General features: G+C 45.8%; 2 protein-coding genes across 2 annotated transcripts; one reads left to right on the top strand and one right to left on the bottom strand.

Annotated features, from left to right (window-relative positions):
• Positions 1 to 1,148: 1,148 nt before the first annotated feature.
• TATDN1 (TatD DNase domain containing 1) lies at positions 1,149 to 19,270 on the bottom strand. The gene is made up of 12 exons (XM_075316195.1): positions 19,234 to 19,270; positions 16,843 to 16,908; positions 15,415 to 15,464; positions 15,168 to 15,231; positions 13,547 to 13,690; positions 11,963 to 12,005; positions 7,347 to 7,432; positions 6,920 to 6,960; positions 5,333 to 5,409; positions 3,325 to 3,395; positions 3,023 to 3,149; positions 1,149 to 1,307 (listed from the first exon to the last, which is right to left on the bottom strand). Exons 1-12 carry the CDS (start codon positions 19,253 to 19,255, stop codon positions 1,205 to 1,207), a joined length of 894 nt encoding a protein of 297 aa, XP_075172310.1. The 5' UTR covers positions 19,256 to 19,270; the 3' UTR covers positions 1,149 to 1,204.
• Positions 19,271 to 19,624: 354 nt separating this feature from the next.
• Positions 19,625 to 26,618, top strand: NDUFB9 (NADH:ubiquinone oxidoreductase subunit B9). Its single transcript, XM_075316194.1, has 4 exons — positions 19,625 to 19,756; positions 22,889 to 23,081; positions 24,195 to 24,308; positions 26,409 to 26,618. The coding sequence occupies exons 1-4, from the start codon at positions 19,671 to 19,673 to the stop codon at positions 26,538 to 26,540; spliced, it is 525 nt and encodes a 174-aa protein (XP_075172309.1). The 5' UTR covers positions 19,625 to 19,670; the 3' UTR covers positions 26,541 to 26,618.
• The last annotated feature ends 281 nt before the right edge of the window (positions 26,619 to 26,899 follow it).

Raw genomic sequence — 26,899 nt, 5'->3', positions numbered from 1 at the left:
TGGCTCTGTTGTGGGTCCGGATATTAGCCAATGCCCTGGATGAATCCTGCCCATGCGAAAGGAGTGATAACAGCTCACGCTTTAATATCGGTGATGATAATATTTGCACTTGATGATGACGCACAGATGAGTGTGAACCATTGTTGCTACACGGATCACTTTTTATGATGTCGGCTCAGGACACCTGAACCATTAATGAACTGAAGAATTTACTGTCCTCCATTATACTTATCCGGATCTATGGCGGATGCTCACGGCGTTGCAGTACATGGTCCTGTCTCGTATATTAGTATATAGTGTGTCCACCCATATCCTGTCCACCGCCATTAACTTGAGAACGGCAGCAGCTATAGGAACAGAAGTGGTGTCTAGGTATAGTAAAGTAGCCATGCGCTACGCAATGAAACCACCTATAGCGCCACCTGGTGGAAAACAACGGAGTTAGCATTTTTATCTCAAACTGAACAATATAGAGAAAAATGTGAATTACAAAGTTGTAGGGCATCATCAATTCAATAGGAATCGACACCTTGCATACAGAAATGCTATGATTAGAACATGTAAAACTCACAAGGCTGCGGACGTGAAGCGACACCTCATGGAGACCTTCCTTCAAGTCATTGGGTATGGTGGCTGTGTGGAGTGGCCTCCGCTCACCTGACCCGACCCCATTGGACTTCTTTCTGTGAGGTCACATCAAACAGCAGGTGTATGCGACCCCTCCACCAACATTGCAGGACCTACGACGACGTATCACAGAGGCTTGTGCAAACGTGTCCCCTACCATATTGCACAACGTGCAGCAAGATACAGTATGCTGTGCAGAGGCCAGATGTGCATTGCAGCTGACGGGGGCCACTTTGAGCATCAAAGTTACATGAGCGCCATATGTGTGACCAGCATTCAATGTTTTGGGGGGTCATGGGTTTCATACCATAGCATTTCTGTATGCAAGGTGTCGATTCGTATTGAATTGATGATGCCCTTTAATTTTTTAATTCACTTTTTTTCTCTATCTCGTTCCGTTTTCGAGATAAAAATGTTAACTCCGTTGTTTTCCACCAGGTGGCGCTATAGGTGGTTTCATTGCATAGTGCATGGCTACTTTACTATACCTAGACACCACTTCTATGCCTATAGCTGCCGCCGTTCTCAAGTTAATGGCGATGGACAGGATATTGGTGGACACACTGTATTTTCCAAGCTACACGTCTGGGAAAAACACTTTGGTGGTGTTGTTGTACAGGGTCTTGGCCAGCTCCTCGGGCTCCTCTTCTCTGATTGCTGCCATTATCTCCAGGACTTGTCTGCAAAACAAAAACAAGACAATGGAATTGTTATTTTGGCTTCTTCCATAGACAGAATCTCCATTGTCTGATCATTTCCTACTGTAGTGGCCGCATCATCACTGCTAGGAGGATAATAACACCCCGAACTACCCGGGATCTACAGAGATACCCTACAGGATAGTCTAGTGATGTCTGGTGCCCATATAAATGGAGACTGCAGAGCGAGCGACTACTCACACACGTACAAAAGACTAGAAAGTAATAAAACACATTTGCCAACAAATTCTTGTGCAGAGGATGGTTGGCTCCTTCAATTTTCATATCACTGTATACAAAGAGCACTGGGCACTTGACCTAATATTTCTAGTCTTGTTATAACCACAGAAAAGATTACGACAAAAGATAACGCCGCTATACACAACAGAGGAGCCACCATTCACAATAGGTGATATCACAGCTCACCTCCTCCTCCTCCTGTACAATGACTGATAATACCTCTTTATACAGTAGATAACACAGGATCCAGTATTCACAAGAGACTGGATTCTTTACTGTACAAATAGTGAGACTATGGATTCTTTACTGTATAAGCAGTGAAACTATGGATTCTTTACTGTACAAGTAATGAGACTATGGGTTCTTTACTTGCAAAGCAGCAAGACTATGAATTCATAAGACTAAAGCCCACTTTACACGCTGCAATGTATCTTACGATGTGTTGGCGGGGTCACGTCGTAAGTGACGCACATCCGGAATCGTAAGGTACATTGCAGTATGTAACAGCTACGTGCGATTGCGATTGAACGGTAAAACGTTCATCGCACGCACGTCGTTTATTCCTCATGAATTGTACGTCAGATTATTCATCGTACCCGGGGTAGCACACATCGCAGTGTGTGACACCCCGGGAACGATGAACAGATCTTACCTGCGTCCTGCGGCTCCCGGCCCACAATGCGGAAGGAAGGAGGTGGGCGGGATGTTTACGTCCCGCTCATCTCCGCCCCTCCGCTTCTATTGGCCAGCTGCCGAGTGACGTCGATGTGACGCCGAACGTTCCTCCCACTCCAGGAAGAGGACGTTCGCCTCCCACATCGAGGTCGTATGGAAGGTAAGTATGTGTGACGGGGGTTAATCGTATGTGCGGCACATTCAACAAATTGAACGTGCCGCACATACGATGGGGGCGTTGCAAATCGCATACGAAATCGTATGCGAAATTGCAACGTGTAAAGCAGGCTTATGGCACTCTTGTTCAATTGACCAAACAGTTCAAGATAGGCCTTTATGTCTTGATAAATATAATTCAGGGACTCGTCTGATTTTTTTTTCCTTTAATACTGGGCAATTAGCATCTGCCTCATGGGGTTTTTGCCTCCTTCTGGATCATCATGGTTGGCTATAGGTTGAACTCGATGGACTGGTGTCTTCTTTCCACCTTAAAAACCATGAACTGTTTCTATACAATGAGATTGTATACTGACTCTAACCTCACGATTGTCCATGTGAAAAACAGGAAATAGGAGTCTAATTTTAGCCCTAGTGGCCAATGTGAAAATTGCAAGTTTTTTTTTATATGAAAATATTTTTTTTAAAGATACATCTAACCTAAAAACATGATTTAATGTCTATGTCACTCCCACTCCTGTTATGACATACAGCTCGGTTACACCAGAGAATGAGTGTTGGGGGTCTCAGCCCTTGGAGGAGACATGGTGGGGTCCGATACTCACACAATGTGGCACGGCTCATTCCGGTCCTTCAGGCAATGTCCTGCCTCCCACTTCTTCTTAGTCGGGAATGTGGTTCTCACGTGCTTTGAGCCGGCATGGGTATTCTTCACCCCGCACCATGGGGCATCTATCATCAGAGCAGAACTCCAGCATCACACATCTGTACGACATACACAAGTCCAACCCCAACAAAGGTGATTTAATGAGAATTTTCCACCAGAAAACACCGGATGTGCAACTACCTGTGGCATAAAAACGAGCATTTTCCCAGTAAAATGTGCACATCTCCTTTCAGCACCTACCTGTCTCTATCATCAGCCTCTCGCTCGGGATGGACTTCAGCACTTCCAGGTTGGACTCTGTTTTTAATGAACTGGTAGAAGAAAATTAAAAATGTGTATTACATTGTCTGCTATATTGGCAATTATATAATAGACTGTATAAGCAGTGAATCTATAGATTCTTTACAGTACAAGTAGTGACTATGGATTCTTTACTGTATAGGCAGCAGTGAAACTACGGATTCTTTACTGGATAAGCAGTGAGACCATGGATTCTTTATTATACAAGCAGTGAGACTATGGATTCTTTACTGTATAAGCAGTGAGACTATGGATTCTTTATTATACAAAGCAGTGAGACTATGGATTCTTTACTGTATAAGCAGTGAGACCATGGATTTTTTATTATACAAGCAGTGAGACTATGGATTCTTTACTGTATAAGCAGTGAGACTATGGATTCTTTATTATACAAAGCAGTGAGACTATGGATTCTTTACTGTATAAGCAGTGAGACCATGGATTCTTTATTATACAAGCAGTGAGACTATGGATTCTTTATTATACAAGCAGTGAGACTATGGATTCTTTACTGTATAAGCAGTGAGACCATGGATTCTTTATTATACAAGCAGTGAGACTATGGATTCTTTATTATACAAGCAGTGAGACTATGGATTCTTTACTGTATAAGCAGTGAGTCTATGGATTCTTTACTGTACAAGCAGTGAGTCTATGGATTCTTTTATTATACAAGAAGTGAGACTATGGATTCTTTAGTGTACAAGCAGTGAGACTATGCATTCCTTACTGTATAAGCAGTGAGATTATGGATTATTTACTGTATAAGCAGTGAAACTATAGATTCTTTACTGTATAAGCAGTGAGACTATGGACTCTACAAAGAGTGAGACTATGCATTCCTTACTGTACAAGCAGTGAGACTATGGATTCTTTACTGTACAAGCAGTGAGACTATGGATTCTTTACTGTACAAGCAGTGAGACTAATGGATTCTTTACTGTACAAGCAGTGAGACTATGGATTCTTTACTGTACAAGCAGTGAGACTATGGATTCTTTACAGTACAAGCAGTGAGATTATAACTATATAAAGTCATAAAAAACGAAGAACACAGCTTTGTAAATGGAATAGTGGCTGTAGCCGGTACTGCATATCGGCCCCCTATTTATTCGACTATGGGGAGGATGTGCAGCACTCAGGCGCGGCATCTTTTTCCCCACTGATCAGATATTCAAGGACTTTCCTAGAGAAAGACCATCAATATAAAAGTCCCAGACAAACACTAAGTACACCAGTACTGCTTCCATAGGAATTAAGAGGGTGAAGTAGCAGCCAGATCAATTGCCAAATGATTAATTGTTCATAAGGAACTTTGACCGCCTCTATAAAAGCAGAAGTTTTGGCAGTTTGCTGGTCTGCAGCATTCACCCTTGCGTTCACACAATGCAAAGAGGAAAGATGTCAGCAATGATTTTTTACAGATTGTTGCTATCCATAAATATAGTATGTGTTAGAAGACTTTCTGCCCAGAAGCGGACATCCCAGCAAATTCACCCCAAGGTTACATTGTGTAGTGCTCATTATGCTAAAAAAAAAAAGAAAACAAAGAGGTAAAGCTCAGACCCTAAAGGCCTCAGCATGTTAAAAAACATAAATTAGATGAGTCTCCAAGTGGTTAATCTGAATAAGGCTGAGCTGCAGTTACGCATACAACCAGAGGTGGCGCTGTTAGTGACAGAAGCAATCATGGTTTTCTAATCCTAGACAATCCTATCCGTTTTGATTCAAGTGTTAAAGCACCAAGGATCGTCCGTCCATATCTGATCAGTGAGTGGGGTCTAGCTGCACATATAGATGATGCGTCCCGTACAAGCGACCCTCAGTAAAGAATGAGGAGTCACTGCAGCACCTTCAGTCCGCCGATCTGCGGAAATCCAACATTACCTACTTCTGAAAACCCCCTTTAATCCCGGACTCGACCCTCTAATTCCAAGTTTCTGCTTACCAGCCATTAATGCCAATATACAGATCTAAGGCAACGATTGCTTCTGCGTCTTCTTTTGTGCCATCAAATGAATGAACCTAAATGAGGAAACATCGTGTGACCGGCTGCTAACGACCCAACGCATAATAGAATCAGCATCACTTATAGGATCCGAGGTTGCTTTATTCTAAACGTGTTATCAGTTATTGTACAGGAGAGGGAGGAGGTGAGCTGTGATATCACCTATTGTGAATGGTGGATCCGGTGTTATTTCGTGTAAATAGAGGTGTTATCAGTCACTGTACAGGAGGAGCAGGAGGTGAGCTGTGACATAACCTACTGTGAATGGTGGATCTTGTGTTATCTACTGAATATAGAGGTGTTATCAGTCACTGTACAGGAGGAGCAGGAGGTGAGCTGTGACATAACCTACTGTGAATGGTGGATCTTGTGTTATCTACTGAATATAGAGGTGCTATCAGTCACTGTACAGGAGGAGCAGGAGGTGAGCTGTGACATAACAGAAGATCCACCATTCACAGTAGGTTATGTCACAGCTCACCTCCTCCTCCTGTACAGTGACTGATAACACCTCTATATACAGTAAATAACACAGGATCCACCATTCACAATAGGTGGTATCACAGCTCATCTCCTCCTCCTGTACAATGACTGATAACACCTCAATATACGGTATATAACTCGATACACCATTCTCAATGGGTGATGTCACAGCTCATCTCCTCCTCCTGTACAATGACTGATAACACCTCAATATACGGTATATAACTCGATACACCATTCTCAATGGGTGATGTCACAGCTCACCTCCTCCTCCTGTACAATGACTGATAACACCTCTATATTCAGTAGATAACACAAGATCCACCATTCACAGTAGGTTATCTACTGAATATAGAGGTGTTATCAGTCATTGTACAGGAGGAGGAGGTGAGCTGTGACATCACCCATTGAGAATGGTGTATCGAGTTATATACCGTATATTGAGGTGTTATCAGTCATTGTACAGGAGGAGGAGATGAGCTGTGATACCACCTATTGTGAATGGTGGATCCTGTGTTATTTACTGTATATAGAGGTGTTATCAGTCACTGTACAGGAGGAGGAGGTGAGCTGTGACATCACCTTTTGGGAATGGTGTATCTTGAGTTATATATTGTATATTGAGGTGTAATCAATCATTGTACAGGAGGGGGATGGGTGAGCTGTGACAACATATATTGCGCATGGTGGATCCTGTGTTATCTACTGTATATAGATGTATCAGTCACTGTACAGGAGGAGCAGGAGGTGAGCTGTGATATCACCTACTGTGAATGGTGGACGCTGTGTTATCTACTGTATATAGAGGTGTTATCAGTCACTGTAAGGGAGGAGGAGGGGAGCTGGGATATCACTTACTGTGAATGGTGAATCCTGTGTTATCTACTGTATATAGAGGTGTTATCAGTCAAACTTTAAAAAAAATAAATTGTTTCACTAAAACCAAGGAACGTTTTTGAAAATATGATTATACTGTATATTCAAAATCTGTGGAACCAGGATGTAATAAATCTATGTAATCTTCTCAGACGATCACACACTCACCACTCCTCCGACGCAGCGCTCCCGATTTCTTTGCATTATATCTGAAATAGAACAAAGGAACAAAAATAAAAGTTGATTGGAAAACAATAAAATTAATAAGGGAATTTTAAAATGATCTGGACATCGGGAACAACGAATTACACCATGACACGTTCACATATATGTGAATATATTGATTTATAAGGCCACCACTAGGGGGAGCTCACTGCACACTGTTTGTTTTTTTACAAGCCCAATGGGAGATCTATACGTCTTTCTCAGTGAGCTCCCCCTAGTGGTGACTGCAAGCAGCCAGACCTTTAGTTTAGTCTTCAGATCAAGAACATTAAACTTTTATTTTATTATTGCAGTATTAATAAATTGTCATACAGTCTTCAATTTAAAATGAAATTGTGTGCTCTGTCTCCTTTAAGACTCTAATACTCACCTAAAAACTCCTTGTGTGCGTTTCTACAGTGCAGGAACATGGGAAGTTTACACTTCTCTGCCAAAGTAAATTGCTTCTCAAAATACCTGAATAGCAAGAAAATGAAATTAAAGGTGAAATGTAAAATTCTGGGCAACAAAATACATGTATTTGTAGGTGTAACATGAAAAAATGTGATAAAGTTCATAAAGTATGAATAATTTTTCAACTCAGTGTGCGCTTGTGTGTGTTGGTATACATAAAATGCATGGGCTAAACAATGCATCAAGGTTGGAACAATGGAGAGAGAGAATGTTTTATGGCATTTTTATTACTGTCTGCAAAGTCAAAAGTTTACATACACTAAGAGTACTATGCCTTTAAATAATATGGGACAGCCCATATGATGATGTCATGTCTTTGGAAGCTTCTGATAGGTTTATTGGCAACATCTGAGTTAATTAGAGACACACAGCTGTGGATGTATTTTAATGCACACCTGAAACACACTGCTTCTTTATGTAGCATCATGGGAAAGTCAAAATAAATCAGCCAAGATCTCAGGAAGAGAATTGTGGACTTGCACAAGCCTAGTTCATCCTTGGGAGGAATTTCCAGATACCTGAAGGTGCCTCATTCATCTGTACAAACAATTATACGCAAGTACAAACAAGATGGGAATGTCCAGCCATCATACCGCTCAGGAAGGAGACGGGCTCTGTGTACCAAAGATGAATGTGCTATGGTCAAAAATGTGCATATATACCCAAGAACAAAAGCAAAAGACCTTGTGAAGATGCTGGCGGAAGCTGGTAAGATTGTGTCATTATCAACAGTGAAATGAGTACTGTATCAGCATGGGCTGAAAAGCCACTCTGCCAGGAAGAAGCCATTACTCCAAAAGAAACATAAAAATCCAGATTAATGTTCTCAAATGCACAGGAACAAAGACCTTAATTTTTGGAGACATGTCCTGTGGTCTGATGAACTAATACTGAACTGTTTGGCCATAATGACCATCGATACGTTTGGAGGAAAAAGGGAGATGCTTTGAAGCCTAAGAACACCATCCCAACTGTGACACACGGGGATGGCAGCATCATGTTGCGGGGTTGTTTTGCTGCAGGAGGGACTGGTGCACTTCACAAAATAGATGGCATCATGAGGAAAGAAGATTATGTGGCAATACTGAGGCAACATCTCAAGACATCAGCCAGGAACTTAAAGCTTGGGCGGCAATGGGTCTTCCAAATGGACAATGACCCGAAGTTACTGCCAAACTGGTTACAAAGTGGCTTATGGATAACAAAGTCAATGTTTTGGAGTGGCCATCACAAAACCCTGATCTCAATCCTATTGAAAATTTATGGGCAAAGCTGAAAAGGCCGATGCGAGCGGCGACCTCCAAACATGGCTCAGTTACACCAGTTCTGTCGGGAGGAATCGGACCAAATTTCTACCAACTATTGTGAGAAGCTTGTGGAAGGAGATCCAAAACCGAAGTCACACACTGTAAGGGCAATGGCACCAAATACTAATGAAATGGAGGGAAAGTTTTGACTTTGCAGAAAGTAAAAAAAATGTCTTAAAACATTCTCTCTCTCATTATTCTGGCATTTGGCAAATAGAAATAATTTTGGTTCCTAATTGACCTAAAATGGGAAAGGTTTATTCTGATTTCATGTCAGATAGTGAGAAAAACCTGCAGATGTGTCTTTATATAGAGCAGAGGGAAAAACTTGCATATGTGTCTTTATAGAGAGCGGAGGGAAAAACCTACAGATGTGTCTTTATAGAGAGCGGAGGGAAAAACCTGCAGATGTGTCTTTATAGAGAGCGGAGGGGAAAACCTGCAGATGTGTCTTTATAGAGAGCGGAGGGGAAAACCTGCAGATGTGTCTGTATAGAGAGCTGAGGGAAACACCTGCAGATGTGTCTGTATAGAGAGCGGAGGGAAACACCTACAGATGTGTCTGTATAGAGAGCGGAGGGAAACACCTGCAGATGTGTCTTTATAGAGAGCGGAAGGAAAGTTCTTATTCCAACTGTATGTAGCAGAGCTGTGTGTATGTATGTGTGCTTATGTAGCAGAGCTGTGTGTATGTATGTGTGCTTATGTAGCAGAGCTGTGTATATGTGTGTGTGCTTTTGTAGCAGAGCTGTGTGTATGTATGTGTGCTTATGTAGCAGAGCTGTGTATATGTGTGTGTGCTTTTGTAGCAGAGCTGTGTGTATGTATGTGTGCTTATGTAGCAGAGCTGTGTATATGTGTGTGCTTTTGTAGCAGAGCTGTGTATATGTGTGTGTGCTTTTGTAGCAGAGCTGTGTATATGTGTGTGTGCTTATGTAGCAGAGCTGTGTGTATGTATGTGGGCTTATGTAGCAGAGCTGTGTGTATGTATGTGGGCTTATGTAGCAGAGCTGTGTGTATGTATGTGGGCTTATCTAGCAGAGCTGTATGTATGTGGGCTTATGTAGCAGAGCTGTGTATGTATGTATGCTTATGTAGCAGAGCTGTGTGTGTATGTGTGCTTATGCAGCAGAGCTGTGTGTATGTATGTGTGCTTATGTAGCAGAGCTGTGTATGTATGTGTGCTTATGTAGCAGAGCTGTGTATGTATGTGTGCTTATGTAGCAGAGCTGTGTGTATGTATGTGGGCTTATGTAGCAGAGCTGTGTGTATGTATGTGTGCTTATGTAGCAGAGCTGTGTATGTATGTGTGCTTATGTAGCAGAGCTGTGTATGTATGTGTGCTTATGTAGCAGAGCTGTGTGTGTATGTGTGCTTATGTAGCAGAGCTGTGTGTTTGTATGTGGGCTTATGTAGCAGAGCTGTGTGTATGTATGTGGGCTTATCTAGCAGAGCTGTGTATGTATGTGGGCTTATGTAGCAGAGCTGTGTATGTATGTATGCTTATGTAGCAGAGCTGTGTGTGTATGTGTGCTTATGTAGCAGAGCTGTGTGTATGTATGTGTGCTTATGTAGCAGAGCTGTGTATGTATGTGTGCTTATGTAGCAGAGCTGTGTGTATGTGTGCTTATGTAGCAGAGCTGTGTGTGTATGTGTGCTTATGTAGCAGAGCTGTGTGTATGTGTGCTTATGTAGCAGAGCTGTGTGTATGTATGTGTGCTTATGTAGCAGAGCTGTGTATGTATGTGTGCTTATGTAGCAGAGCTGTGTGTATGTATGTGGGCTTATGTAGCAGAGCTGTGTGTATGTATGTGTGCTTATGTAGCAGAGCTGTGTATGTATGTGTGCTTATGTAGCAGAGCTGTGTATGTATGTGTGCTTATGTAGCAGAGCTGTGTGTGTATGTGTGCTTATGTAGCAGAGCTGTGTGTTTGTATGTGGGCTTATGTAGCAGAGCTGTGTGTATGTATGTGGGCTTATCTAGCAGAGCTGTGTATGTATGTGGGCTTATGTAGCAGAGCTGTGTATGTATGTATGCTTATGTAGCAAAGCTGTGTGTGTATGTGTGCTTATGTAGCAGAGCTGTGTGTATGTATGTGTGCTTATGTAGCAGAGCTGTGTATGTATGTGGGCTTATGTAGCAGAGCTGTGTATGTATGTATGCTTATGTAGCAAAGCTGTGTGTGTATGTGTGCTTATGTAGCAGAGCTGTGTGTATGTATGTGTGCTTATGTAGCAGAGCTGTGTATGTATGTGTGCTTATGTAGCAGAGCTGTGTATGTATGTGTGCTTATGTAGCAGAGCTGTGTGTATGTATGTGTGCTTATGTAGCAGAGCTGTGTGTATGTGTGCTTATGTAGCAGAGCTGTGTGTGTATGTGTGCTTATGTAGCAGAGCTGTGTGTATGTGTGCTTATGTAGCAGAGCTGTGTGTATGTATGTGTGCTTATGTAGCAGAGCTGTGTATGTATGTGTGCTTATGTAGCAGAGCTGTGTGTATGTATGTGGGCTTATGTAGCAGAGCTGTGTATGTATGTGTGCTTATGTAGCAGAGCTGTGTGTATGTATGTGGGCTTATGTAGCAGAGCTGTGTATGTATGTGTGCTTATGTAGCAGAGCTGTGTGTATGTATGTGTGCTTATGTAGCAGAGCTGTGTGTGTATGTGTGCTTATGTAGCAGAGCTGTGTGTGTATGTGTGCTTATGTAGCAGAGCTGTGTGTATGTGTGCTTATGTAGCAGAGCTGTGTGTATGTATGTGTGCTTATGTAGCAGAGCTGTGTATGTATGTGTGCTTATGTAGCAGAGCTGTGTGTATGTATGTGTGCTTATGTAGCAGAGCTGTGTGTGTATGTGTGCTTATGTAGCAGAGCTATGTATCGGAGCACACACTGTGAATATTCATAAGTCTGCAGTCACAGAGTGCGCTGGGAAGCTATATAGGAATAAAACATACGGTGCGGAGATACACTAACATATTATACCCTAGTGCATTAACATTCGTGACATTGACCCCTCTAATTCTTCGCACAGCCAGGGAAGGTTTTATTAGTAGTAAATCTGTTTTCCTGTGTCCTGCTGTATAAGCCAGGGCTGCCTCTTATAGTCTGAACAATGCAGAATATTGCACGGAGCAGCCATGAGAATGACATTTGAGGGACAAAAGAGAAATAATTTTTGCAAAAATGTGTTGCACTCAATAACAGAAAAACAGAGAAATGTGTCTCACTTGAGTTGCGTTTCCTTTGGGCAGAACTCCAGTCTGTCAAAGTCTGTAAAGGTAAGAGAAAATAACTCGCACACTGTACGGTTACCTGCAATCAGAGGTCGTGATGGGGCCCAGGGGTACAAAGGCCTGTGACCCCCGCGCTGCAGGAGAGCTGAGGAAGGGGAGTAGAGTGTTTAGTTTTTGTTCTAAAGACGCAGAGCGGGGACTATATAAGGGACCCATTATATAACAGGGTGGGGAACATATATACCAGGATAGAGATATATATACCAGGATGGGGAACATATATATACCAGAATGGGGGACATTTATAGCAGGATGGGGGACATACATACCAGTATGGGGGGGATATATACCAAGACGGAGACATATTTACCAGGGTGGGGACCAGGATAGAGACATATATACCAGGATGGGGAACACATATACCTGTATAGGGACATATATACCAGAATGGGGGACATATATACCAGGATGGCGACATATTTACCAGGATGGGGGATATATATGCAAGGATGAAGACATATATACCACGATGGAGACATATATACCAGGATGGGGGACATATAGTCCAGGATTTGGCACACATATACCAGGATGTGTGACATATATACCAGAATGGCGGACATATATTCCAGGATTTGGGACATATATAACAGGATGGGGGAACACATATACCAGTATGGGAACATATATACCAGAATGGGGCACTTAAATACCAGAATGGGGACGTATTTACCAGGGTGGGGAACATATATAGCAGAATGGGTGACATATTTACTAGGATGGAGACATATATACCAAGAAGAGGGGCATATATAGCAGGATGGGGGCCAAATATGCAAGGATGAAGACATATATACCAGGATGAGGATCATATATAACAGAATGAGGGACACATATTCCAAGAGATAGAGACATATATACCACGATGGGGGCCCTATATACCAGGATTTGTCACATATATACTAGTATTGGCCCAGGATGAGGACATATATACTAGAATGGGGGACATATATGCCAGAATGGGGACATATAATTTACTTATAGAGCACCATTAATTACATGGTGCTGTACATGAGGATATATCAGGATGGGCCCAGAATTGTGGTCATATATATACCAGGATGGGGACATATATACCAGGATGGGCCCAGGAAGGGGGGCATTACTACCTAATGGGAAGGGGATCTATCAAAATATGAATAGAGGGGTTGTCCCCTACTAGGACAACCCCTTCTGATTCCACATTTACCCCCAGGTAAAATAATAAAGTCTACAATCACCTCCCGTAGCGGCACTGTTCCTGTGGTGTCCAGGCTCGCAGTGTCGGGACTCACGTGGGGTTGCGACGTCATGTGAGCTCCACGTCCAATCAGCGCCGGCTTCCTTCTCTCCGCCTTCGGACCAAATGAGTTAATCAACAGGAAGTGATCTCTGCGGCTGCCACTCACTTCCTGCTGATTGCTCATTTGGTCTGCGCAGCGTTATGTTCAGAAGAGGTTTTGCAGTTGGGACAAGCCCTTTACATTTTAGAATTTACAGTTTGTGTACAATAAAAGCGAACACCAGCTTTACACTTACCCAGCCCGCACTCTCCGACAGCCACAACCCGCCCTTTATTGTCCTCTATCAGCTTCTGTAGATCTGATAAATACTGGTCGGGATCTCCAGCCTCGAACTCTCCACACCTGGTGGGATGGCAGCCGACCGTGCCGAAGAACCGAGCTGCCAAACTCATGGGATTAGAATACTTAGAAAACACAATCATATATACCATATGTAGTCTATAGGTAGCAGAGTATTGAGTGCAGCTCTGGAGTGTAATGCAAAATCAGTACAGGATCTGTAATGTAATGTATGTACACAGTGACTGCACCTGCAGAATAGTGAGTGCAGCTCTGGAGTATAATACAGGAGGTAACTCAGGATCAGTAATGTAATGTGTGCACACAGTGACTGCACCAGCAGAATAGTGAGTGCAGCTCTGGAGAATAATACAGGAGGTAACTCAGGATCAGTACAGGATAAGTAATGTAATGTATGTACACAGTGACTGTACCAGCAGAATAGTGAGTGCAGCTCTGGAGAATAATACAGGAGGTAACTCAGGATCAGTACAGGATAAGTAATGTAATGTATGTACACAGTGACTGCACCAGCAGAATAGTGAGTGCAGCTCTGGAGAATAATACAGGAGGTAACTCAGGATCAGTACAGGATAAGTAATGTAATGTATGTACACAGTGACTGCACCAGCAGAATAGTGAGTGCAGCTCTGGAGAATAATACAGGAGGAAACTCAGGATCAGTACAGGATCAGTAATGTATGTACACAGTGACTGCAGCAGCAGAATAGTGAGTGCAGCTCTGGAGTATAACACAGGATGTAACTCAGGATCAATGCAGGATCAGTAATGTAATGTATGTACACAGTGACTGCACCAGCAGAATAGTGAGGGCAGCTCTGGAGTATAATACAGGAGGTAACATGGAACTGTACAGTATAAGTAATGTAATGTATGTAGACAGTGACTGCACCAGCAGAATAGTGAGTGCAGCTCTGGAGTATAATACAGGAGGTAACTCAGGATCAGTACAGGATAAGTAATGTAATATATGTACACAGTGACTGCACCAGCAGAATAGTGAGGGCAGCTCTGGAGTATAATACAGGAGGTAACTCAGGATCAGGAATGTAATGTATGTACACAGTGACTGCACCAGCAGAATAGTGAGTGCAGCTCTGGAGTATAATACAGGATGTAACTCAGGATCAGGAATGTAATGTATGTACACAGTGACTGCACCAGCAGAATAGTGAGTGCAGCTCTGGAGTATAATACAGGATGTAACTCAGGATCAGGAATGTAATGTATGTACACAGTGACTGCACCAGCAGAATAATGAGTGCAGCTCTGGAGTATAATACAGGAGTAACTCCAGATCAGTACAGGATCAGTAATGAGGTTGTTACCACCGTGGGTGCGGGGGCTGCAGTAACACCCAGGCCCTGGAGCCTAGGGGAGACCTAAAGGTCCCATTCATCAGTATGAGATGACCAAAATTACTGAAGACCTGTGACAGTTGGGGGCCATGTTTGAGATTGGGACCCCAAGCTTCATTTTCCACCACTGGCTTCATCCCTTATTAACATAGAGATATATATATATACGTCCCCCTAAACAGAGTCATGGGTGGATACCATTGGTTCGGGCCATCTCGATCGCCTCTGTGCTCTCACGCAGGTTTCCTCCTGTGATCATAAACTGCAGAGTAAATGGGGGTCTGGTTAGTTTCGGATGACACCTGACTTATTGCGTTGTACATGGTCAACAATAAAAAGCTTCTTAATGGGACAAAACAAGCGCCCCCTCCCCCAAAAAGTTTACAATCCCATGGAATATGTAGGTGATAACTCTCCAGCAGCAGGTGCCGGCCGCGGCTCTTACCTTCTCCACACCGATCTTCACAGCACGGTCAATGATATCTGCAAAGTCATCTGTAAAGGGAACATAAACCATTACCGCTGTGCAGTCGAGCGACTGGTTAGGCTATATGCGCACATTGCATCTTTGTGGTGACCACAAAGATGCACGTTTTTGTCCCCAAAAAAAACGCACCAGCGGCACAAAATGCTACATCTGAAGCTCACAGTCATCTGAAGCGACACAGAACATGACTGCCCGCTGTGAGCTCCACGCAGCGACTGAACTGAGCCGCGCAATCAGTGGTGACATCACTCAGGTGATTTGCGGTCACAGTTGGAGGACTCCAACTGTGGCCGCGACTAACCTGAATGACGTCACCGGTGATCGAGCAGCTCAGTTCAGTCGCTGCGTGGAGCTCACAGAAGGCAGTCATGTTCTAGGGCGCTCGCTGTGAGCTTCAGATGTAGCAGTGCTGGAAGCGTCGTGGGACCTCGTGTGGATCACGTTGGACCTGCAGGCGTGTTTTTGGGGTTAATAAAGTGGTGAAAGAGGGGTTTTTTTGTCTTTTATTTCAAATAAAGGATTTTTTCGGTGTTTGTGCTTATTTACTTTCCCTTACAGATTAGTGATGGAGGTCTCATAAAAGCCTACCCATCACTAATCCAGGGCTTAGTGGCTGCTGTGGGCTGCCATTAACTCCCTCATTACCTCGATTGCCACGGCACCAGGGCAATCGGAAAGAGCCAGGTAAAGTGCCGGGACTGTCACATCTAATGTGGCAATTCCGGGCAGCTGCTAGCTAATATTTTTAGGCTGAGGTGCGCCCAATAACCATGGGTATCCCCAGCCTGAGAATACCAGCCCCCAGCTGTCAGGCTTTATTTGTGCTGGTATCATAATAAGAGGGGATCCTACGCCAATTTTTTAATTTATTTTACTGTACAATATAGACCTGCCCATCGATGTCTATAATTAGAAGCCTCAGTCACGCTGTCACTCAGTGTGGGGGCTCGTCTGATTGCAACCAATCACAGATGCCGAAGGGCGGGGGAAGCAGTGAATATGTATGAGCCTAATTAGCAGCCCAAGAGGAAGAATGAGTGGCCGTCTGATCTCTCTTCAAAAGGAGCTAAACCCAATCTGTTTATAGTAACCACCCCCTAGTGGTGTGTTATAGTATTTCTGTGCAGTATGGCGGTGCTATTTATGTGCCCTGTGTGGTAGTTTTATTCTGCATTTTGCCATTATCTAAGAAACACCTACATTTATCTACAAAACGACTATATATATGCAGGGTATAAATATACGGACCCTCCAGAATTCTTTGGAGACCGTCGAAATTTACAATCCTTTGTATTTTTCTGTTCTCACCGGCCGCTAACCAGAAAGAAACCACAGACTTCTAAGGTGGAGTAACATCAGCAATGGTCATCTGTGAGCAAAACTCACCCTGGTGCTTCCTCGTGCCTCGGTATAATCCCCTGAACATAGGATCGGTCAGATTTATTCCAATATCTAGGAACAAACAGCAGAAAAGGTAAAATGACAGATTCTATAATTGTACTTCCATGTATTAGGCTATGTGCGCACTAGAAATGTGAAGTTTCTCAAGAAAATTTCTTGAGAAACTTCTGGGAGTGAAAGATTTCCGGACCTCCGGAAAAAATCCGCACCAAATCCGCATGCGGATTTGCCGCGATTTTGCCGCCATTTTCCCGCGGGTGGTTCCCTGCGGATTTTGCAGGCTGTACTGCCGAAATCCGCAGGGTACCTGCGGAAATAATGGACATGCTCATTTTCTCAAGAAATTTTCTCGAGAAATTCTTCTCAAGGAAATTTCTTGAGAAAAATCCGCACAAGTGCGCACAGCTATTTTTTTTTCTCATAGAATTTGCTGGGAAATGTCTGCACAAAGATTGCAGACATTTCTCAAGAAATTTCCGCGGCAAATCCGCGGGTAAATCCGCGAGTAAAATGGTCTAGTGCGCACAGAGCCTAAGGGTTTTTATGCCTCTGTGCTTCTTCTAGGTCAGGCCTGGACACATGAAGATTATGGAGAGGTGCAGGGTGTGGAGGACATTGTGGAGAGTTGCAGGGTGTGGAAGACATTATGGAGCGGCGCAGGGTGTGGAGGACATTGTGGAGAGTTGCAGGGAGTGGAGGACATTATGGAGCGGCGCAGGGTGTGGAGGACATTATGGAGTGGCGCAGGGTGAGGAGGACATTATGGAGCGGCACAGGTTGTGGAGGACATTATGGAGCGGTGCTGGGTGTAGGGTTCACAGTCTGATGAGTGATAACTCCCAGTATTTCTTTACCATTGATATGGACATAATGGGAGTTGCAGGATCATCTGATGCAATTGTGTATGGGGCTGACCAGTAACTGCAATTCATCGCTGTAATAAGTTTGATGATGTATTCCTGTACTGACAATGATTCTGGAGCTGTATCCCTGTGCTGATGGTGGTTTTGGTGCTGTATTCCTGTATGGTGGTGGTTCTCATGCTGTATTACTATACTGATGGTGGTTCTGGTGCTTTATTCCTGTACTAAAGGTGGCTCTTGCACTGTATTCCTGTACTGACGGTGGTTCTGGCACTGTATTCCTGTACTGACAGTGGTTCTGCCGCTGTATTCCTGTACTAAAGGTGGCTCTGCTGCTGTAGTCATGTACTGATAGTGGGTCTAAAGTTGTATTCCTGTATGGTGGCGATTCTGATGCTGTATTCCTATACTGATGGTGGTTATGGCGCTGTATACCTATACTAAAGGTGGCTTTAGCACTGTATTCCTGTACTGACTGTTGTTCTGGTGCTGTATTCCTGTACTGGTGGTGGTTCTAGTGCTGTATTCCTGTACTGATGGTGGTTCTAGTGCTGCATTCCTGTACTGATGGTGGTTCTGGTGCTGTATTCCTGTACTAAAAGTGGCTCAGGTGATCTATTCCTGTACTGTCAGTGGTTCTGATGCTGTATTTCTGTACTGCCTGTGATCTTCCTGATGTATTTCTGTACTGATGGTGCTTCTGGTCAGGTAGCAATCCATAATGTGTTGCATATTAAAACAAAAATCCTCAAAACTTAGTTTTGAAATTGTGAGGATTTAGTTGAGTTTTTGCTCCCAAAACTCCAAAAGCTGGGCATGTTCACAACGGTGACATTACAACTACAGAACACGTATCGCATGAGCGCTGCAGCTAACCCTTTAGCAGATGACAACTGTACAACCCCTTTAATTACATCCCATTAGTATAATTGGGGCTTTAAGGGGGTGTCCAGACCTTAGAATAGGTCATCAATATCAGATTGGTGGGGGCCCGAGACCCGACACCCCCATTGGTCAGCTATTAGATGGACCTGGTACTGCTGCTCAGCTCCTATTCACTTTAATGAGAGCTAAGCTGCAGTGTCAGTGTCAACCTGTCAGTAAGCCCATTCTACAGTCTGAAGGAGCACTTGTAACTTTTATCCGTGTTTTCTTGAGCTCATCTCAGCTGATTTATCATCAAAGTTAATGCAAAGACACAAAGAACCAGTAAAAGGTAAATGCTGCAAAGTGTCTAATGAAACCCAACTGAGAAATGCTTGTATTTTGGACTAAAAATAATTGAAGTAAAAAAAATGATGTCCCCAAAAGTGAACAACCCCTTTAAGAAAAAAAAAGTATGTGATCTTTAGCCATGAGACTTATATCCCCAGCCTAAGGCTTTCACGGCATGCTGGGAGTTGTAGTCATATCAATGCATTATGGATTCAGGCAGCTGATCACAGGCTAACAATCTATAGACAAGATACAAGACAGACCCATGTAAGGACGATGGGAGTTGTGATCCTCTCACCAATGAATCTGAGCAGTGACATATTGAATCCAGCGTGGCTCTGCCTCTCTTTCTCTCCTTTTCCCAGCATGCACTTCAAGCCATCTTCGTACACCCTTCATCCCTCCATCTTGCTACACCCTCCAGTTTTCTCAAATTGCCAACATTGCCATACACAATTCTAAACATTTTACTGTCTTAGTCTAATCAGCCACTGTCAGTTCATCTAACTTCATTAGAGAGGTTTTTTTTTTGTCTATTCAAATATGTTTAATATTTGGTCTTCGAAAATATGGCGTCCGTGAGTCACAGCTCTTTCTCTAGCAGCGGAACGCTTGTACGTAACGTGCGTCAGTTTGTCACGTGGTACCTGGATGACCAATCGCTGGAGAGAACGGTGAGACGCCCAGAAGTTTAGGCTCCAGGATTAGGTTGGGGGATGAGGAGGGGGTGGCAAGATGGCGGGGCTGCTCAACCACCAGCAGAAGGTGCTGCGGCTGTACAAGAAGTCCCTGCGCCACCTGGAGTCGTGGTGCGTCTTCAGGTAATAGGAAGACGTGTGCGAGGAGGGGGAGCAGCCGGGGCCGCCTGCAGTGAGGAGGGAGAGCCCCCACCCGGAGCGGCGGCTGCTGCCCCTGGAGAGGACACTCAATGACAGCAGGGGTGTACTCACTTATTTCAGGCCTTTTCACCCCTGTACGCTCCTCTGGATGTAGGATTTCACCTCTGACCTTCGCGCAAAAGTCGTTTCCATGGAAACGCATTAGATTGCATTACTTTTGGGGACATTTGTTACGACCGGTGTCGGATTTGCCTTTTTATTCGCTGCTGTCATCTTCTTAGAAAAATAAAACAACAAATCTCTATGACAACGCAGCATCGTCACATATTATATTTATATTCTAACGCCAGGACGTAAAACGCGCAGGTTCTATAGCTGGCGACTGAGTGTCACCTGACCGCGGTGCATCCTGATTGGCCGCTCTAGTCACGTGACGTTATGGCCGCGCCGTACAGAAAGTCGCGGCAGCAGATGATGGCACGATGCATTATTTATATGAGAGCGTTTGACGCCTCCAGAAATTTTAGAAGTTACTTTTTGCAACAATGTATCAGTTTTCAGCAGCTCTGCCGTCAGTCGCTGAACGAGGGTGGATCCGCGCTCATGTCGCTGAACGAGGGGGATCCGCGCTCATGTCGCTGAACGAGGGGGATCCGCGCTCATGTCGCTGAACGAGGGGGATCCGCGCTCATGTCGCTGAACGAGGGGGATCCGCGCTCATGTCGCTGAACGAGGGGGATCCGCGCTCATGCCGCTGAACGAGGGGGATCCGCGCTCATGCCGCTGAACGAGGGGGATCCGCGCTCATGCCGCTGAACGAGGGGGATCCGCGCTCATGCCGCTGAACGAGGGGGATCCGCGCTCATGCCGCTGAACGAGGGGGATCCGCGCTCATGCCGCTGAACGAGGGGGATCCGCGCTCATGCCGCTGAACGAGGGGGATCCGCGCTCATGCCGCTGAACGAGGGGGATCCGCGCTCATGCCGCTGAACGAGGGGGATCCGCCGTCAGGTCGCTGATCGAGGGGGATCCGCCGTCAGGTCGCTGATCGAGGGGGATCCGCCGTCAGGTCGCTGATCGAGGGGGATCCGCCGTCAGGTCGCTGATCGAGGGGGATCCGCGCTCATGTCGCTGATCGAGGGGGATCCGCGCTCATGTCGCTGATCGAGGGGGATCCGCGCTCATGTCGCTGATCGAGGGGGATCCGCGCTCATGTCGCTGATCGAGGGGGATCCGCGCTCATGTCGCTGAACGAGGGGGATCCGCGCTCATGTCGCTGATCGAGGGGGATCCGCGCTCATGTCGCTGAACGAGGGGGATCCGCGCTCATGTCGCTGAACGAGGGGGATCCGCGCTCATGTCGCTGAACGAGGGGGATCCACGCTCATGTCGCTGAACGAGGGGGATCCGCCGTCAGGTCGCTGAACGAGGGGGATCCGCCGTCAGGTCACTCAACTGTTAGCGAGATTGTTCCATTTCTAGAGCCGGGATCAGAAATCTGACGCTTCATTTGGAGAAACTACAAATTCCAGCAAGTCAGGAGTTGTAGTTTTTATCACAGCTGCAGGATTCTGATCCCTTGTGCTGGGGTAAAGCCTATTAGCAGGGTGCATCATCACTATAATCACTGGAAAATAAAGGGGAGCGCACTGGCTCAGCGCTGTGTCTCGTTCACTGTTGTCCTGCAGAGCAGCGCTCCGTGGCACTGGGCCCTTTTTGTCAGGGTCTGCAGGAGTCCTGGGGGCACATGTTAGAGGCTGTGTATATGGGGGCAATACCCCTCTGTTTACTTCTGCCCGGTGATGTTACATCTGCTGCCAGGCGCACAGTCCCAGCTGATTGTGTTTGGCGTCCATAGATGTGGCGTCAGCGACCCTGATGCGGAGTGAAGCAGAGCTGGAACACCCCTTTAAAGAATGTGTCTGATGAAGCTGGAAACATCACGCTGGACCCAATTGCACCCAGTAGATTTTGATAGAAAGTTTGGATATGAAAGGAGAAATCAATGAGGACAAATCAGAAAAAGGACTCAGAAGTTTGTGAAGCCGCAGCACTGGGCCTTACGTGGGTTTCACCAAAATATAGACTTGTAAAAAGCACAGACGGGAACTAAGGAGAAAAAAACAGGACACAGAGGACGCTTCTTACCTGGGAAGCCGGTACAGCCGATCTGATTGTTGGCATCCGACCGAAGGAGCCGCGGCACAATGTAGGCAACATGGAACGGGTCAGGTCTGGGGTCGGAGGATGCGCAGCACTTGAGGGTCACCGCCATCTCCGCCCTCCATCCAGGCTCCGACCTCAGGAGCTGGAGCGCTGGGAACAGTCGAGTCTGCCTTCCCCATTTCCCACACAATGTAATTGGAGTTACAGATCGGCTGCTGTTTTGTGCCCTTCTGGCTGCTGGGATCACAGATCACAGATGTGAGATCCTCCGGCTTTACCTTATAAGATGGGAACAATATTTGGAACTTGACTGGAGCTTAACATTAGCACAAGATGTGATAAAAATGCCGGCTTCGAGGTTGTGGCGAGTGCGACGTAAAAGAAATTAAACACACAAACTTAAAGGGAATCTGTCACCAAATTTTTGTCGCCTAATCTGAGGGCAGCGTAATGTAGAGACAGAGAACCAGATTCTAGCAATGTGTCACTTACTGGGCTGCTTAGTGTAATTTTGATAATCTCCTTCTGATTTAAATATTGATTTTATCATTAGAGGACTACTTGGCGCGCTGCAGGTAGTCCAGCATATTCATGAGCTCTGTACAACCCAAGAGAGAGTTTTTGTTATTGGCACGTCATCAGCACCAGATGTGAAGGGGGCTGACTGGCCATTTAAATAGCTAAGCCTGTCCCCGTCATTACCGATGTAAAGACAGAGGGGGGTTGGGTTGACATAGATAATAAAATGATCCCGTTACCGGCCCCTTTCACACTCCCAGCTCCAGCAATGTGTCACTGGTTGAGGGTTTGATCCTTAGAAGCCTAGGCTTGTTTTTACAGCAACTTTGGTGTCCTGTAATTAAATGGTACATTGGATGATGCTGCTGGTATCTGTAGTACACGACGGCTCTACCTGGTGTTAATCCCTTGTGTTGCTCCCCTCCGCAGAGACCAGTTCCGCTATGAGGCCTGCATGCTGAGGGCGCGCTTCGATGACAATAGAAATGAGAAGGATCTTATTAAAGCGACCTTACTACTGAAGGCCGGAGAAGAGGAATTCTACCGGCTCCAACACCCCCAGCCGTACATCTTTGTAGACTCCCCAGGAGGAACCTCCTACGAGAGATACGACTGCTACAAGGTCTGTACAATCAGCCCTTCAGACTTACTATTACCTGTGTTACCAGGGGCTGGACACTTCAGACAGGAAACCAAGAGAACTGCTGGCCCTGCTCTCCTCCCTCCTCCTTGCCTCTGCCAGCTCTGCTTCCTTTTGCCCCTTCTTGCCTCTGCCGGCTCTGCTTCCCCCCCCCCCCCCTCCATTTCTTGCCTCTGCCGGCTCTGCTTCCCCCCCCCCCCTCCATTTCTTGCCTCTGCCGGCTCTGCTTCCCCCCCCCCTCCATTTCTTGCCTCTGCCGGCTCTGCTTCCCCCCCCCCCCCTCCATTTCTTGCCTCTGCCGGCTCTGCTTCCCCCCCCCCCTCCATTTCTTGCCTCTGCCGGCTCTGCTTCCCCCCCCCCCCTCCATTTCTTGCCTCTGCCGGCTCTGCTTCCCCCCCCCCCCCCTCCATTTCTTGCCTCTGCCGGCTCTGCTTCCCCCCCCCCCTCCATTTCTTGCCTCTGCCGGCTCTGCTTCCCCCCCCTTCATTGCTTCCCCCCTTCATTTCTTGCCTCTGTCGGCTCTGCTTCCCCCCCCCCAATTTCTTGCCTCTGGCGGCTCTCTGCTTCCTCCCCTCCTCCATTTCTTGGCTTTGCTTGAACCCCCCCCCCTTCTTGCCTCTGCCGGCTTTGCTTTCCCCCCTTCATTTCTTGCCTCTGCTTCCCCCCCCCTTCATTTCTTGCCTCTGCCGGCTCTGCTTCCCCCCCCCCTCATTTCTTGCCTCTGCTTCCCCCCCTCATTTCTTGCCTCTGCCGGCTCTGCTTCCCCCCCCTCCATTTCTTGCCTCTGCCAGCTCTGCTTCCCCCCCTCCATTGCTTCACCCCTCCATTTCTTGCTCCCCCCCCCCCCTTCATTTCTTGCCTCTGCCATCTCTGCTCCCCCCCCCTTCATTTCCCCCCCCCCTTCTCTGGCCGGCTCTGCTTGACTCCCCCAACCCCCCCCTCTTTTCTCTGCAGGCTCTGCTTCCCCCCTCCATTTCTTGCCCCCCCCCCCCCTTCCCTTCTTGCCTCGGCTGATGTTTCTCAAACAAGATTTACAGAGAATGTACAGGATTCTCTGTCAGGGGCTCATTATTTATGTTTTCTGACTGTCCTCAGGTGCCCGAGTGGTGTCTGGATCACTGGCATCCCTCTGAGAGGGCCGTGTACCCCGACTACTTTACTAAGAGAGAGGAGTGGAAGAAGCTTCGAGAAGCAAGCTGGGACCGTGAGGTGGGTGCGCTGCGATGGTGTGCTGGAGTAGTGCATACCCCCGCCATGCTGCAGGGAAGGGTTACGTTCTGCTGGCTCTTATCTATACTATTGAACCCTCATGCGGTTGTTTTTAACCTCTTAGTGACCTGTGCCTTGTATATATGAGTAACAGGTTGGAGGCAGGCTCAGAAGCTGAGCCCGCTGTATACAGGGCAGGTGCAGGCTGCGTTCTACAACCGGCGTCTGTTTCTAACAGAAGCATCTGGAGCCAGCGCCCGATCACTGCGGTTTAACTATGTAAATGACGCTGTGAATCTTTATACTCCAGCTCTATAGGTGTCATATACCTTTTTATTTTTCAGATTATAAGGCTCATTTTTTTTCTCCCCAAAATTTGGAAGGAAAATGAGGGGTGCGTCTTATAATGTGAATGTAGCTTACTGGGATGTGGAAAATAGGGTCGGTGGGGGCTGGGTGGCGCAGGGTGGTGCGGAGGGTGAGATGCTCTGTCGATGGTGTTGGCTCCAAATAATGGCGCTTGGAATCGGCGCATGTGCAGATGGAGCTCTCTGCTCAAGATCTCATCTGTGCACACTCCTCCTCCGGCCCACTGATCTCTCAGCAGAGGACTTAAGGAAAATGGCGCCCGGAGGTGGAGCGTGCGCAGATGAGATCTCGGCTTGTTATCGAGGCGAGAACTCAGTCTGCTTATGTTCCGACTCTGCATGCCATTTCTTTGAAGCCCGCACCACCAGCAGAGCATCTGTGACACCCACCGCACTCCGCACAGCCTCCGCAGCCCTCACATCCCTGCTCCACCACCGCTGCCGCCCCTCCCTCCTATAAGACATCACCAGATTATGAGGCTATGTGCGCACACTGCCTTTTTTTGTGACCACAAAGATGCAGCGTTTGTGCATTTTTGGTTGCAAAAAAACGCACAACCGCACCCATGGTAAAAACGCATCCAAAAAAAATGCAAAAAACAGAAATAATTGACATGTTGCTTTTTTTTTTTTTGGTCACCACAAAAACGTAGCTAAACAAAACTGCACTGTGCGGACAGCAAAAATAACATCTCGTAGACTTTGCTAGGGAAGTGCATGCAGTTTTGAGGCCAAAAACACAAAAAAAGTGCAGCGTGCGCACATAGCCTAAGACGGACCCCCCACACTTTTTTTTTTTTTTTTTTTTTTTTTTTTTAAATCTTTAAATTTGGGGTGCATCTTCTAATCTGAAAATACAGTACATTGTGTAACACCGAGGTCATCCCATACATTGTACAGTGATTAACCGATTGCAGGTTTGATTCATCATTTAATAATAATTAGAAGAAAAAATGAATCGCCCCTTGCTCTTCCCCCTTTTCCCAATCTGAAAATAAAGTCTGTTGGATCAACGTTTTAAAATTAATCCATGAGCTAAACTGTATTTTTAATATGTTTTTAATCTTCAGAGTTGCCATTTTTCTTGTGGTTACTACACCCCCTCCCCCCAAACAATGAAACACAAAGAAAACAATCAAAATATGTCAATTAAAATGACGATTTAAAAATGACAGCTCGCCGCACAAAAGCAATCCGTCACACAGCTATTGACCTGAAGAATCAGATTTCAGGTCGTTGTTACTGCACTAAATAAATGGCCAAATTGTATATTTTTTTTTACCATTTCAGTCCATTTGAAATTGTTTTCCGTTTTTTTTTTTTCCCTTCTCCATTGCATATTGATGTCTGATCCACCAGATAGGTCATCAATATAACATGGGTGGGATTGGACGCTGTCACCCATCGATCAGCTGTTTGCGCCTCTTATTTTTCGGAGCTGTTCTGCAATACTCCACGGGGTCTGCTACACGGAGGATGGAGCAGCAGAGGACAGATCCATCCAAAGTGTCTGCATCTGGCTGCCGCCAAAATAGGCGACTTGTGGGAATGACGAGTGTCAAAATCCCACCCATCTCATATTGATGACCCATCTAGTGATTTTTGGCTATGTAATGGTTAAAAATACTCAGTCCAGAGCCAGCCTGGCATTACAAGCCGCATCACTAGGGGGGTCTGCATCGGTGCCAGACTTGTTCTCTGCAGCTGATGCTTTTGTTCTTGTTTTTCACAGGTCCAGCAAATTATGGAGGAGACCCCACCCGAAGGTGTACAGACTGAAGCATTGCCCCCCGCCCGCAGAGAGGGCGACATGCCCCCGCTGTGGTGGGATTATGTGACAAGACCTCGTGAAAGGCCCACATAGGAACAGTAGTGCACCTGAGAGCTGTAGTCTGTGTGTGTGACCTGATCAGTATATATTAAATGTCTCCGGACAATGCCGCTCCCGGGTGTTGGGCCTTTTGTTAGAGATAATCATTTTTAGTTAGCGGTATCTCCTGAATATAAGCTGATCCCTAGGGGTGTCTCTGTTGGGGTCCCGCCTGCGATCGGCAGTGGAGACATCGGTGAGAGTCCCTACAACGCTGCCACTGTGGAAATGAAGCTTTACAAAGTGCCCCTGGATGTTACAGATGAGGGACACTTTCTATAAGGCTTATAAAGAGTCACATAATGGCTATCCCACCACATGTTTATGGCCTCACTACCTGTATAGTAAGGATC

Source organism: Anomaloglossus baeobatrachus, chromosome 6, assembly GCF_048569485.1.
Source record: "Anomaloglossus baeobatrachus isolate aAnoBae1 chromosome 6, aAnoBae1.hap1, whole genome shotgun sequence".
In the NCBI taxonomy this organism is placed as follows: Eukaryota; Metazoa; Chordata; class Amphibia; order Anura; family Aromobatidae; genus Anomaloglossus; species Anomaloglossus baeobatrachus.
The sequence above is the reverse complement of the archived record's forward strand: the minus strand, read 5'-3'. Positions and strand labels throughout refer to the sequence as shown.

What these genes read in the sequence shown, in the direction of transcription:
- TATDN1 (XM_075316195.1), bottom strand. Translation starts at nt 19,255, where the DNA reads ATGTCACTGCTCAGATTCATTG. An exon ending in CGAGATGGCCCGAACCAATG is followed by an intron (nt 13,691 to 15,167) that starts GTATCCACCCAT and finishes TGAGTTTGGCAG; the next exon opens with CTCGGTTCTTCGGCACGGTC. An exon ending in GAGGCTGATGATAGAGACAG is followed by an intron (nt 3,150 to 3,324) that starts GTAGGTGCTGAA and finishes CTCTGATGATAG; the next exon opens with ATGCCCCATGGTGCGGGGTG.
- NDUFB9 (XM_075316194.1), top strand. Translation starts at nt 19,671, where the DNA reads ATGGCGGGGCTGCTCAACCACCAGCAGAAGGTGCTGCGGCTGTACAAG. An exon ending in GAGTCGTGGTGCGTCTTCAG is followed by an intron (nt 19,757 to 22,888) that starts GTAATAGGAAGA and finishes TCCCCTCCGCAG; the next exon opens with AGACCAGTTCCGCTATGAGG. An exon ending in AGAGATACGACTGCTACAAG is followed by an intron (nt 23,082 to 24,194) that starts GTCTGTACAATC and finishes GACTGTCCTCAG; the next exon opens with GTGCCCGAGTGGTGTCTGGA.